At 45.7% G+C, this 14,723-nt stretch overlaps 1 protein-coding gene across 3 annotated transcripts in view; it reads right to left on the bottom strand.

Moving 5' to 3' along the window:
• Positions 1-627: 627 nt before the first annotated feature.
• The window catches only part of gramd1a (GRAM domain containing 1A), a 40,784-nt gene continuing 26,688 nt past the window's right edge, over positions 628-14,723 (bottom strand). For all 3 annotated transcript variants that reach the window (XM_080896052.1, XM_080896051.1, XM_080896053.1), the window contains exons 8-19: positions 13,838-13,956; positions 13,086-13,401; positions 11,898-12,051; positions 10,906-11,052; positions 9,580-9,701; positions 8,326-8,468; positions 6,317-6,420; positions 4,673-4,903; positions 4,436-4,520; positions 3,111-3,218; positions 2,115-2,235; positions 628-2,031 (exon numbers count right to left, since the gene is read on the bottom strand). In XM_080896052.1, coding sequence (XP_080752178.1) covers positions 1,936-2,031; positions 2,115-2,235; positions 3,111-3,218; positions 4,436-4,520; positions 4,673-4,903; positions 6,317-6,420; positions 8,326-8,468; positions 9,580-9,701; positions 10,906-11,052; positions 11,898-12,051; positions 13,086-13,401; positions 13,838-13,956 — 1,746 coding nt within the window. In that variant the 3' untranslated portion in view covers positions 628-1,935. The remainder of the gene's footprint in view (positions 2,032-2,114; positions 2,236-3,110; positions 3,219-4,435; positions 4,521-4,672; positions 4,904-6,316; positions 6,421-8,325; positions 8,469-9,579; positions 9,702-10,905; positions 11,053-11,897; positions 12,052-13,085; positions 13,402-13,837; positions 13,957-14,723) is intronic.

The raw sequence follows: 14,723 nt of genomic DNA, 5'->3' as shown, positions 1-14,723 counted from the left end.
GATATCGAGTGTTGTTCACTTGGTTGGCTGTTGTGAAGGGGTTTCTCTTCACCATGGAAATTATTCTGCGATCATCCACCACTGCGGTCTTCTGTGGACATCCAGGACTTTTTGCGTTGCTGAGTTCAGTGCTGTCTTTCGGTCTCATGGTGTACCAAACTGAGACTTTGCTAATCCTAATATTGGAGCAATTTCTCTAGTGGGTTCTTTCTGCTTTGGCAGGTTAAAGGTGGCTCGTTTCACCTGCATGGAGAGCTCCTTTGACTTCATGTTGTCTGTTTAATTTTAGCGCCCACCCCCACTGTAAATAAAGTGGTTAAGCAAAAGTCACACAGACTAACTGCACCTTCTAGTGGTGCAAAGAGGCATTACAGCAGAGCAAAGCCTGGTTTATCCTCACTGTGTTTGCACGACTGTTGTTTCAACGATCATCAGCACGGGAGCTCAGATATTCCCGGGATGGGACGACATGGTGCGGGGAAAGATGAGACCCATGTTTCAACATGTCCTACCTGCACTGACGGAGGTTTTCCTCGGTTGGAGAAGACTGCAGGAACTTTATTTGTGAACCAAAATGGATTAAGCCAAAGGAGACAAACACAGACTCAAAGAAAAGTGAGGCGTTGTTGCGTGTTTAGAGCTTTTCATTTCTCTCCATAGCATGGTGTACAATCACATCTTTACAGTACATTCCCATCTCTGCTCCTCATCCCTCTCTCCCTCCTTTAATAAATATTACATCCTTTTGTTACCCACGCACGGCCGTGCACAGCAGGGCCCGCATGCTTCAGCAGACGCCGTTTTCCAAAACGAAATGGAGAGAGAAAGAGAACGAGAGCGTGAGGAAGAGCAGGAAAGAAAACCAGAGAGGAAGCTCTCGGGTGGGTGAAATGTTTTCAGGTCCGGTGAGCGGGGAGGACGAATAACGACAAAAATCAAAGACGGAAGATGAAAACTGAATAAAAAGAAAATGAATCGTACAAACACACACACAGAAAAACAATACTGCCAGAAAAATTCCCTTTTTTTCTTCTCCGGGACCCTCACAGGTCTGCTTGGTCCTCACAGGAGTCGCTCCGTCACTGATCAGACCTTAGAGCTTCCACCTGAACCCAACATGAAAGAGAAATCTTCAAAAACAAACTAACACGAACGCCCGTCTCTCACCTCCAAATGTCCTCCGCTGCACACACACTCACACACGGTTCATTATTACCATTATATATATATATATATATGTATCTATGTACTACTCTGCTGAAACATTCAGAACATGAATCACTATTATTGCTGGGGCCAGTGATCGTTCTCGTGGAGCCCCTCTTGGCCCACGCACAAAACAGCAAATCAGAGCAGGAAACAGGCATCACATGACTTCTTCAGAGCAGGACGAGACAGTCAGCGGCAACAATAAATACTGTCGTGGTCCAGGAAACAGTCGCACGCACCGAGTTTGAAAAAGACGTAAAACCCTGACAGAGCCCGGGAGAAGTGGGAGCGTGTTCCTCGTCCTCTTTTCTCTCGTCCGCTGAGAGTCGATCGACGCTCCCGCTTTCCCGAATCGTGAACCTCTGAAATGTTGCAGGTCAGAAGAGGAAGTTCGGTCTGTGATAGTCGAGGTCTGAATTAAAGGAGATTGCAGCTGACCGGGTGGTCTGAACGGGCCCACCTGTGGCCTCGTGTCACACACACACACGCACACGCACGCACACACACACACGCACGCACACGCACGACTTGCAGCTGCAGGGAAATTATTGCTGTGGTCCTGAAAGCTTCCAGTCTGAGTTCACTCGAGGTGAACGTCGCGGTTTCAAGTCAGTCAGGCGAGGAGAGTTCTGAGCGGCGTCCTCTCTCACCGGGGTTCAAACAGGAAACGATCCGAATCTCTGCGGGTTCGGAGGTTGGGAGGGGGGCAGTCGGAGCAGGCGAGGTTCAGGCCTCGGTCAGGGACTCCGCGTCAGCAGGGGGGTCCTGCTTGACCTCTGGGACCACGATGCCCTGGTGGAGCTTCTCTAAAGACTGCTTCATCTGGAGACAGAGAGAGGCACACGCTGGGTTATAATCTGTGAGCTGAAGCCAGCCGTCAACGCAAACTGAAGCGGGACGCCAACCTGGTCGAGCAGCGAGACGGAGGACTGCAGGATCTGCTGCCACTTGCTGAGCTGGGCCTGATGAAACTGCCTCTGCAGCTGCAGGACCTGAGCCCACTCCCCAGCTGTCTGAGGCAAAGGACTGAGGGGTGAGGAGGAGGAAGGAGAAACAAGAGGAAGAAGAAGAGCTCTTTAACCCAGAGTCAACAGCACAAAGTGACCTTTTATGTTTTTGTCTAAGAAACAAACTGAGCAATAAATTAGACAAAAAAGCAAAAGTAATACAAATGAAAACTCATAAACAGACTTGTCAGAAGGTTCAATACAAGCTTCCAAAAATGTGAATGTCCATGTGCGTTAGTGTGCGAGCAGGAACTCAAACTTTTAGTTTGAAAGTGCACTTCCTGTCCTGTGTGCTGTCCAAAGCACCGAAACATGTTTGAAAACTCAGCAGGTTATTAAAAATATCCACAAACCCGTCCGTGAGCGGTTTCATGGACGAACTATTTTCTTCCAACCAAACCGAGCGTGTCACAGCGTGCAGGAGGCGGCCACACAAACCCGAGGATTAAACCTTTCGCTCCTCACGGGATGGAAACAGTGACGTCCACCTGCAACGTTAGCTCGCTTCACACTTCTGTAACTGGCGGATGTAGACGGTAGAAAGAAAATAGTCCCTGCGTCACAGAGAATAAGACAAGACGGGACTTCCTTCCTGCTGAAAGCCAGTTTTTTATTTGTTTGTTTTGCCGTTTGGTTCATTTTGTGTGAAATAGATTTTTTTATTGCTTAAATGATCCTCATCCTATTTTTACTGATCTTATCCCCTTTAAAACTTCTTGTTCTGACCTGTTGCTATGCAGTAACAGAGCTGTGGTCCCCCACAGGAGCAACTCACACCAAACACCAATTATCCTTCCCAAAGGAACGTGTGTGTGTGTGTGTGTGTGTGTGTGTGTGTGTGTGTGTGTGTGTGTGTGTGTGTGTGTTTAAGGAAAGCAGGGCGGTGTCTTTTACCTGTCAGCAACAGAGTAGGAGTGCCACGTCTCCAGTGTATGTGCGGCTCTTTCCAGAGCGTACAGCTTGTAGAACAGCAGCATGTTGAGCGCCACCAGCACCACCAGACTGACGGGGACAGAGAGCGCACAGAGGTCAGAGTCACTCAGCACCAACCACAATCTGAAAATGTTTCACACTGAACCACACGGACAGCAGGAAGGTCGAAAAACCAACGGAACAAAAGAACACAAATATTTGTGGGTTTGTTGGAGTCTGAGCTGTTACAGGAAGAATCCACCGTCAGCTAACACACACACAGGCTAATTTCAAGGCTTCTTTTCATTTTTGTTCAATTTTCCGTCTTACTGGAAACCTTTAACTAGACTTCATCCCAGCCACGATACAAACGACACAGACGGCAGGCTGCGGCCTTTAAGCTGGTCTCACTGCAGCACATGTGTGTCAAACATGCTGAGGAGGTATGACCAGCAGGTTTGGATTAAAAACTTCTGAAACAGTTCTTTGATTGATTCTAATTTTGTAACTTTGTCGCACCGACCTTGTTCAGTTTAAAACTTCTTATTTTACAAATAAATCAGACGTGAGGGCGACGGTTTCGCTCAGTGCTTCTGTCTCTACACCGTCTCTATCCAATAAAGGCTAAAATGTGGTGTCACATTTCTTCAGACAGATTTCATCTTTTTTTTTTATATGACTTAAAATCTGGTTATGAATCCTCGTTTAAATAATCCTCCTCCCTTTGGGGACAGATAATCGTACGTTTATGAGAGCAGCTTAAAATAATCAGCAGCTGTGCTTTTAGACCGAAGAGAAATGAACCTCATTTATCACATTTCATTTGAATTTGTCAAAGCTTCACGTTCAGCCTGAACGGTGGATTTTTCCTGTACGTTTGTGCTCAGAGGTCATATTTAAACAGCCAGTGGTGTAACGTTTAAAGCCTCTCATACGAACCTGATACAGATCCTACGCACAAGAAGTAATGCAGAAAGGAGGGAAAAAGAGAAATGGCAAGAAAGGCATCGTGAGGCCGTTAGTAAGCAGAAGGATCGATTGTGTCTGCATGAGCAACATTCAGCAGCGCACTGAGCAGCAGCGAGCTACTTTAACCAGAGACATACAATCAAAGCAGGGCTGTGATCAGCTCACAGTATAGAGAGCACACGTCGTGCACCGGTCCTGACGCCGCCGTGCAACAGTACAACCCCTCCTCATACAACCGTCTCCGCTGCTGCTGATTAAATAAGACCACACATGCTGGACAGACAGAGCGACGCTCACCCACAGATCCAATCCACACACTCGACTCCACAAACACTTACATGAAGCTGACGATGAGGAGGATGGTGGATATGCCGTTGTGCCCGCCGCCACGCGATCGCTCCCCCAGCTTCATAAACTGAGAGCCTAAAGGACACAACAGTGAACACTTTGTTAATGAATCAATTAGAAATCAGTGAGGTTGTGTTGGACGGCTGGAAAACCGAACACAACCACCAGAGGGCGTTACTGCACAGAGGCGGGACTCGCTGGTTGCGTCTGTATCCGGGCGGACTTACCGGCTTCTCTCGTGTCCCTCTCCTCTCCCACTCCTCTGTCCCCTCGGTCTCCACCACCCGCTCCTCCTCCTTCCCTCTCTCGCTCCCTCTCGCCCTGCCGCCGCGAGCACGTGCGTTTCCTGCGGCGCAAGCCGGGCGGGGTCTTGGCGGCGTCGGTGCCCACCGCTTCGCCTGTGGTCATCACGGTAACCTCAGTCTGCAGGAGTGTCTCCAGCTTGCACACCTCGCTCTCTGCGTGAGAGATTTAAAACCCAGAATGGAAGACCGGAGGGAAAATACCTCGCTCCATGAGGTGTCACAACACGCCCCGAGTCCGGCCAAGTTCAAATTTGATGCAGTTTCAAGAACGTTATCCAAAATAAAAACTATATTTGAAACCTTGGAAAGTGGAACTGGCAGCCCCCGTGTCTGTTTTGTGACTTTCTTTAAACAGAAATGAACTTAATGGCTCCGGTTTGTCTTTTACATAAAGTATCAGCGCACACGCAGACGTCCAGGCGATCTCTTTAAAAGCTCCGGAGACGACCGCGACCAGACACGTACAGAAAAATGTGTACGTCTGCCTGATTACAGGCCGAGCTTGTGACGGCGTGACAGAATGTAAGCTCTGATATCTGATATGCTCTCTGTCAGCGCCCATGTCTTATCTGTGGACAGCGTGAGGCCCACCTAAACATCCACTACACTCAGCGCACAAGCAGAAAATGAGTTATCATAATATCATTACAGGGATATTATGTTCTCTCAATCAGCTTCTAATGATTCACGTAATTTAATTCCCCATCAACAGTTTCATTCTCCATATTAAGACCTTTATAGTTATTAACAGAGCTGCAGGAGGAGCTTGGTTCAGGTTTAGTTCTAGTGAAGCTTCCTCATCAGTTCAGCTTCTTTAGAAAATGTAAATATTTAAATTCAAAACCATAAAACCTGAAAGAACATTTTGTTTTAGAGTCACTGCAGGAGTCTCCTCCCCTTTTCCTCAAGCTCCGCCCCCATCCCTGTCAGTGCCACGTCTCCCAACCAGCCGTCCCACTGTCATCTCACAAAACTTCCCTTTCTCTCTTCCTGCCATCCTTCTGTCACAAATCACTCCTGACGCTCATCTCCACCCACTCCACCCACTCCACCCTCTTCGTCACAGCTTCTACCTTCAACATCTCTGCTCCTTGCATCATCTTCACACTTTTTAAAGCAAGAAGTTAGATTTTTTTTCCTTTTTCTTTATTTAAATTAGACTTAAGAATATTAATTGACTGCTCGTGGTCTCTTTGCAGTACCATCACAGGCCCCCAGGGGGCTGCGTGGACGCAGGTAAACAAGGCCTATATGAAATGGATTACCTAAAGATTTGTTGACATTTGAGACATCTGAATATAAATTTAATGCACTTTGCTCTAAATATAAGCTCACCGTGTTCAGTGTGGTGCAGTGTGAGACAACAGAAGCAAACTATCAAACGTTGTCAGCTCTCAAAGTTTTCTCTGTTCAAAGAACCTGAAGTTGTAGATAAACGGCTCGCGGCCACATTGCAAACCACATCAATCCTCCATCTCTCTGATCTGCAGCAGGAAGCATCCTTTTTTCTTTTAAATTAAGCATTTCCTGTTTGTTTCTCTCAGCGGCTCGGCTGCCCTGACTCACCCATGTGTTTGTAGTACTCTTCGATGCCGCTCCAGGTGTTTTTTTCGATCAGCGCCTTCACCAGGCTCCACGGCTGCTTCCTGTAGCAGATGTCTGAGGAAACTCTGCCAGAGGAGACGCAAAGGAACTTTTAAAGCATGCGCAACATTTTTAAGCATCATTTTTATTCTCTGGAAAGAAAAGCTCTTTAGTTGAACCTGCGCTGCATCACTTTGGTCTTAATCGGGACTTTTCTCAGCTCGTAACTACACACAGGGCCTCTTACATTTTCTACAGTCTGATCTGATAATTCAAACTCAAACTTCCGTTTGTATAAGAGCATTTCACAAAATTAGCAAGCTAGCGTGTTTCAGTCTACCAAAGAACTGCATCAAGTTCAGAGAATTACGCAAGTACAACTATGACTAAAGAGTCGAGCTCTGAATCGGGAGGATATTAAAAATCAAAAATAGGGGCGATTTTGATACCGTTTTCAGGTTAAACGACAAAGTGTGGCTTTGTGTATGTGTTTTAAAGTACAAACCTACCCCACATGGTGAAATGATTCAATATTTCACCCAGAATGCTTTTTTTTTTAAAGAGCATTGGCAGAAAATGGACGAAACACGCAGGTACCCACGCATGTTCCTGTTACTCTACGTCACAGACGTCAAACTTCGATGTATGCCAGAATATTAATGCTTGAAGTTGGTTATGAATGATCCAGAGAGCATATTTAATGTGAACGCTCTCCAGGTGGGAACTTTGACACAATTTCTTGGGAAAGACATCTGTCAAAACAACCGACATCTCATATTTAGGTTCATGTAATCAGACAGAAAGCGACGACCAGGAGGAATATTTACAGCCTAAAGCAGAATGAACTTGGCTGGCATTTGGGCTTGAGATGAAGATAACTGGGAACAGGAGAGCCACCGCTCTTACTTCAGCTAAGCTGTCTTCAGGCCATGTGCATAACGGTCTATTGAGAAACTACCGTCTGCTGCTTTTGGTGGAAAATGCTGAAAAATGCTCTTCAGTCTGGGAATGCTACAGTCAAGACTTCAGACATGCGGAGTGCCATTTCTATCACAGTCATGCTCACAGGCTGAGCAGAAATTAAACAAAATATTATTATTTGATTAAAAATTAAAATGTGTACTAAGACTAAACTAAACCCAAGTTTCTTTGGTGTTTGGTGAAAACAGCTGGCCTGACGAGGCTTCGGTCCGTCTGCGTTTTCAGACTTTTGGAGGTTTTCTGAGTCCGTTAAGCTTTTTCACTGCTTTTAATCATTAAAGTGGACCTCGCGCTTCACCGTGTGTGCTGGTGGTGCCTCTTTGAGCTCTTTAACGGATTATCTGACTGACAGCATTCGACACCAGTGGGTGATGATGTCACGGTGGCTTCACCCATGGGCTGCAAACTCCGTCCTGTGGTTCATTTTAGCCGTGCTAAGCAGCGTCTCTGGTACGTCAGCTGCTTATTACTCCAACAGCATTTTCATAATAAGGACTGATTCGAGCACTGGAAGCTAACAGAATATTAGCCTGTAGCCACTTATGCAATCATGACTTCTTCTACTGCTCGTCTGCTGTCGTGTTTGTCGACCTGCTCAGCTCATGTTGTCGTGTTTGGATGTCCTCATTTATCAGGGACGGACAGACGGCGCAGAGCTCTGTTGAAATCTTATTTCCTTTAATAACTGCTTTTATTTTATTTTTTTAAACTGGATATTCTGCGACTTGCCCGTTGCTTTTAGAGCAATGGAAGTTATGAATTTACAAAGTGAAGTGTACTCGATTGGATTATTATCTAATCATGAACGTTATCAGTCACAGTATCATCAAGTAAAGCAGCGCCGAGTCCAACAGTGTTTTCAGTAAGGAGCCCGTCTGATAGAGTGCAGGCTGCTGCATAAATAAACTCGAGTGTTTTTTCAGTTCTTCCTTTGTTCGCTCGGCCGTGGCTCTAAGTGACACCGTGTGAGCGTGAAGAGTAAGCCGGGCGACCTCCACGAGCGCACAAACCTGAGTCGGCTCTTGTGTTTGTTGATGGAGGTGAGGCAGTATCTGTGGACGGTGTAGAAGTAGTCCTGGTATGGGATGCCTGAGGTGATGACCTCCGAGTCCACCACGTAGCACTCGCCCCGGGCGCTGCTTTTCTGCAGCGTCTGTAAGCAGGCAGAAGGTGGAGTTTTAGTGCAATGCAGGATCCATGTTTTTCACTCCACGTAGAAACTACAGGCAGGAAGTGAATCCAACAGAGCCCCACCCCAAAAACCCCCAAAAAACCTAAACATCACAGTTGTATGTCAAAACCTTTCTGAGTCAGTGCTTCATGTTAAACATGCAAAACCACAAAACAACACTAGTAATCATGGTGGCTGCATCGTTATACGCACTCTGTGGTTCCCTCTGAGGCCCCACTCTGATTTATCAGCAAATCTATCTTGCTCTTCTCTAGCTAGCTGCGGTTTGTTGACTAATGCTGCTGCAAGTTTCCCATGTTTGATGCAATACCTGCATCAAACATGCTACAGAGCTAGCAATCCAAACTGCTCTCTCACAGTAGTTAAACTGTCAGTTATTATGCTCCGTAAATATAATAATCACACCATCATCATCATCATCAGTGATAATATTGAAGCTTCCTTTGTGCTCGTATTACACGGTCATGTGGAAAATAAAGACTCTGCAGTGAAAAACTTCTTCTTTGAGGTTTGTGAGCCGCTGTGTGCAGCTCTCCTCGGGTCCTGCCACAGTGCTGCTTCTCTGCTAAGGATCATTGTCCTGTTGCATGGCTCATATCTGACTGCAGAACATTTGAACATACAGTGCTGACAGTTGCTACAAGGTGTTGGTTTTTGGCTTTAAACATCTCCAGTTTGGCCTCATCTATCCAAACATTGCTCCAAACTGTCAAAACCTCTGCAGATGGTCAGTGAATCGAGTGCACCAGCAGCACCTGGCTGCTCTTTATCCTCCTCGTTCCACTCGCACAGGTTCTCAAAAAAAAGGATTTTTTATATTAAACACGTCTAAATGTGTTCAAGTGATGGGTCAACAGCTCAGAATGCTACAAATGCTAATGTGTCCGACAGAACACGTCTCCAAATTCAACTAAAAAGTTAAACTGACTCAAAATTATTGAAGCGTAATAACAGAGTACTAACATCTTCTCTCACATCTCAAATTAGAGCTAGTTGAAGCATCAATACAAAATAAAACCTCCCCTCCAGTTTCTACACAATGAAGCTAGAAACGTTCATCCTGACGACTGACCTGCGTCTCCACCACAGGGGCGGTCTTGGGCCCGAGGGGGTTGTTGAGGGCGATGGTGTAGCTGAGCACACGGCTGGTGTTCCCACTGCTGCCGTCCTGCTGCCATTCACCCACCGACAGGTCTGAAGGGGAGGGAGAACAAAAGTAACGAGAGGGCCCGAGAGACTCGGTGAAAATGGGAGAGCGACAAAAAAGAGAACACGCAAAGCTCCGAATTTATGAATGAAAAGGAAAGAGTGCGAGAGCGAGGAGAGAGAGTCAATGCACGCTCCTTTACACAAAGAAAGAAAGGAAGAAAGAAAGGAAGGCCCCAGTTAGAGCTACAGAATGTCCCTGAGCGAGCTGGGCCTCCAACCAGCAGCCTCACAGCTTCACTTTCATCTCAGCTTCACAGAGAAACACTAAAATATACAACAAATGAAAGCAAAGGCAACTCTGAGTGCCAGTTTATCAAACATTATAATTTTACAACTGTTTATAACGTGCATAGTTCATATTTCTGTGTAGTTTTCATATTTATATCCTGTACACAGCCTGTACATACTTATAGTTATACCTTCATACCCTGTACATTGTAACATACCCATAATATAATATATCTGTGGATGGATGCAAACTGCATTTCGTTGCCTTGTACCTGTAACATGTGCAATGACAACAAAGTTGAATTCTCTTCTATTCTTCTATCTAGTCTATTCTAAACAGGAAAAGTGACGCAGCACAAAGAAGAGGAGCAGGTTTTTCAGCAGCTCATCAGTGGGACACAGGGTGAGCTTCAGCAGCGTCACAACAGTAATCACATCCCCAAAATCAGATTTCCAGGGGAATTTGTTTTATTTTCATTTCAAACACCGGAGCTACAAAAATGGACGCTGGCAGATCAGGTATCAGCAAACTGAGAATAAGAGTGGATGAACTTATTTTCAAACCTTAACTGTTAGTGTCTCAACAGGAAAAACTCGCTCTGTCACACTAACTTCCTGCAACAAGTTCACACAAGCACTGTGGAGGTTAGTGAAGTTAACTGTGGGCAACATTAGAGCATGACATCATCCAGCAAAGCTACACGGTTAACAGCAGGAGAAGGGACTCAGAGTATGGCTAAGCTATTGATTTAGTGATTAAAACGTGGGCTTCAAACTACAATTAAAACACGACAGCCGAGATGAAACCGTGTGTCTGCATGACTGCGGCAGATTCAGCCCAGTTCACCTTTATCTATTTATTTAGTTTAAAAAAAAGAAGAAGTAATTAAACATCATGGAAATCCACCGAAATGAAACGAGTGAGTCATCAGGCCTGACTCTCAGGAGTGTTTTAACCTACCGGTGAAGTGTCGCTGGGAGAAGAGGTGCTGGATGAAGTGCGTGTCAGCAGAGAAGAGCAGGTCATGCAGTTTGTCCACGCTCATGCGGACCGCCGTGTTGATGAGCAGCCGCCCGCTAAGGTCAGCGCAGAACGCTTCCACCTCACCTGCAGGGCCAAAGAAAAGTTTGTTTTGATGTTTCTACAAAGTATTTGCCTCCACCACGGAGGTTTGCTTTGTTCATGAGCAGGCGCGTCACAGTGTCACTAACGGCAGAGCTCGACCAAACACGGCTAACTTTGGGTTACATGTGTTTTTACATCTTTGCATCTTTATAGGACAGTTTTTGGATGTTCTCAATAAGTAATCCGACTACTCTGAACACTCATCTTTATGTTTTTCCCATTATTGTTAGTTCACAGAGCGAGGGTATCAATATGACCATCTCAGGCACATAAGCCACACCCACCTGCTGTTAAACCTGTTAATGAGCGACAGCCAATCGCAAAAATATTAGCTTAAACTCACAGTAAGGCTCAGTGTAAGTATAACAAGGATTATTTTGAACAGTGAATCATGCAAAGCCACTCTAGCCGAGTCCAAGAACAAACAAATGTGAAGCCAAGAGTCAGCAGGAGAGGTGTAGAGTAAACGTCTACAGCACCATATAACACGCTCAGCTTGGAGGTGATTGTAGATGCGTCAGCTGATCGGGGAACCGTTTCGGTTTGGTTCAGGTCAGATTTAACTGAAGTGAGACAAAGTACAGCATGTTCATGTTTACAAAACCTGCATTCACTGCTGACGTGCAGCGGAGCAAAGAGTTATTGTTCTGAGATCAGGAGGGCAGGAAACCACTTTAATATCATTTGTTACCAACATAAAGGTACCTCTGAGTCTTATTGAAGCTCTAAGATGTTATCAGAATTAGTTTTTAGATTAAATTTATGCCGACCGACAGATTCAAATTAAATCTCTTTTCTTGTGGTCTCTTTGCCCAAACGACACTCACTCTCTTCCTGTGTGTCAGACGAGTTGCTGGGGTCTGTGGGCAGGTCCTCATCGTTGGTGATGTCCAATGACGAGAGGTTTCCCAGACTGGCAGTTGGTGGGGGCAGCATGTGATTGGCTGACTCGGACAGGCTGTCTCCGCCTTCTTCCAGAGTCTGATGCAGAGGAGGCGGGGGAGAGAGAAAGAGCACATGGGAGGGCAGTTAGTGAGGGGTCTGAGGGAGATCACCCCATTGTCATATGACTTGAGAGGCCTCACAGCGAGGCTGGCCTCGTGCTGATGTGGCCTCGGCAGGCATACCACTGTAGCCATCCAATTAATGTGAAACCGGCACAGAGTTGACACAGCGCTGCATTTATTCACTCTGTCAGCGTCGAGATAACGGCTGCAGAGAAACAACCGCAGCAGCAGCTTTTGGCTGATTGGACACAGAGACGAATGCAGACTACACAAATATTTCCCATCAATTCCTTCTTGCCTGGAGGCCACGTTATTATTTTCCTCCTGAATGTGCTCATAAATGTAGATGTAATCCTTTGAATCGACTAATTATTTGCTTTTTTTATTTTTAAATTGCTATAATAGAAAATAGAAATTCTCACATCTATTGGGAACCATCCCCATCATGTTTACTCCCCTCTAGCCTGTTATTTGTATAGCACCTTCATGCCGGCGGGCGGAGTTCAAAATGCTTACAGAGGAGCAGAGAACAAGAGCAAACGTAATAAAACTTAAAATCAAGTATTCAAGTTATTGAAAACAAAGATAGATAACAGTAGATAAAATAAGCACAATACAAAATAAAACTGCTCAATGATGGATGCCAATTAATAAGACAGAAACCCAGCAGGTTAAACCGCAATAATCCGGTCCTGTTAATCGTTTTTTAGATCCTGGATCCAGTTACATAAGTGTGTCTGATTGGATTTGCTCATTAATTAGAACAAATAATCGTAATGAATCAAACGTGGGAATAAAAGGGCCCAAAACTGTGTGATCAAGCGTTGGCAGTGCAATTTAAATAAGCTGCTTTTAGCTTCAGGCATGTTTCATCAAATACAGATTCAAAAGATTCAGTTTCAACATGCAGAGCAAAGGTCAGCTGGCTCTGCTTCCCAGCCCTCCAGGTATAACAAACAGACAGCCACGTCCTGCATATTAAATAGTCTGAATGTGAAGAACACTCACAAAAGAGGCAGCAGCAGAGGCCGGGGTGGAGGCGGAGAAAGAGGCGTTGGTGGTGGTGGTGGATGGCAGCGAGCTGTGTGAGCTGGGCGGGCTGGGTTCGAGGGGCTCGGAGCCGAGCCTGCTTCCCGACAAGGAGGGCACCTCCACGGGCAGACAGGAGGCAGAGGAGGGCGGAGAGGATCCGCTGAGGCTGGCAGCTGAAGGAGGACTGCTTAAACTGCATGGCACCAGCGGAGGCGGAGAGCTGCCCGCGGAGGGAACGGATACTGAGCTCAGGTCCAACAGGTCTGTGACCGACCCCGACTCCTCTCCCGGCCTGGAGAACAGGGCAACAGGAACGTCGCAGCGAGGGAAAGGGAAAAACATCTGTTAGAGAACCCAGAGTCTTCTTGTTTGCTTAAAAAGATGGAAAAGTGACCCCTAAAGCTACATGTATGTTTAAATGATCGCTAATAAGCTTGTCTGTCATGCCTTCTTCTGTTTAAGCATTTAACCACAATAAAATGACTATTATAGCTTCTGTCACTGCCAATTAACTATAGATGTAACAAATAAGTTTAAATCTCACTGACAGGGACGCATATTGTGTCTTTTTCATTAGAGAGTCAACTTATCGTTGACGTGCAGAACTTTACCCAACAATAAAAATGTGACACGAGGAAAAAATAAAAGCAGGTTTTCAGCTTTAACATGGTTAAGACTCAAATAACTCGCACATCTATAACTAGAGGTGGTTACATATAGACACTCACAGCAGGCCGTTCATGTGTTCAGCGGTGGGGGAGACGTAGTCGTCGTCTTCGCTGGTGAGGCCCAGCTCAGTGCCGTAGCACTGGTGCACGATGTGCCACAGCTCTTTGGGGGACAGAGACTGCAGAAAATACAGACATTTAATCATGCACGTTCCTGCGCGGTTCACTCTGCAGCTCTTTGTCTTGTCAAACTGCAAGTGTAGAAACAGCAGCTGCAGGCAATAGGATTTGTGTGACAGCCAAAATCCATCTGTGTGCGTGCATTAGTCTGGGATGTTCACTGTGCAACAGAGTGTGGGACTTTTTATTGATTCTCAATGAGCCTTGAATCAAAATCAATTGTGCAAACATGTTGGACACTTTACGACTCCGTCTGAGGCGACGGTAAATATAGTGCCATGCGGCCCATTCAGAGCACAGCTGCTGTTTTACTGAAAAACACCACAGTTATTATAAATGAACACACCGGTGCTCACCTCAGGGGGAAATGACAATAAAGAAAAACCACTTTTATCCCACCTTGCTGTAACATTTTTGTGTTTTATCAGTTTTAGTTGTGTGAGCAGCGTGCAGTGTTTTATTTTTCCATCTGGTTCATGCTGCAAATATCGAGATGAAATCTTAAACTAAAGTTAAAAACAAGATGTGTGAACACCTGTACACGCCGCAGGCCTGTAAATCTCTAAAAGCAGAAGCCTCTGCATCTTCTGCTCAGAGGAGCGTAAATAAAAGCAAACTGTTCAAGTTAAGACCAGGATGTCAACACTGCTGAAAGGTCAAAGTGGAATCAAGTGTTGATTCACTAAAAGGGAGCCAACAGTAGTCAGCATTACAAAACAGTGACATTCAGCCCAACTTTTATTGCCACTGCAGGGAACAGACACTG

Source organism: Rhamphochromis sp. 'chilingali', assembly GCF_963969265.1.
Source record: "Rhamphochromis sp. 'chilingali' genome assembly, chromosome: 11".
In the NCBI taxonomy this organism is placed as follows: domain Eukaryota; kingdom Metazoa; phylum Chordata; class Actinopteri; order Cichliformes; family Cichlidae; genus Rhamphochromis; species Rhamphochromis sp. 'chilingali'.
The sequence above is the reverse complement of the archived record's forward strand: the minus strand, read 5'-3'. Positions and strand labels throughout refer to the sequence as shown.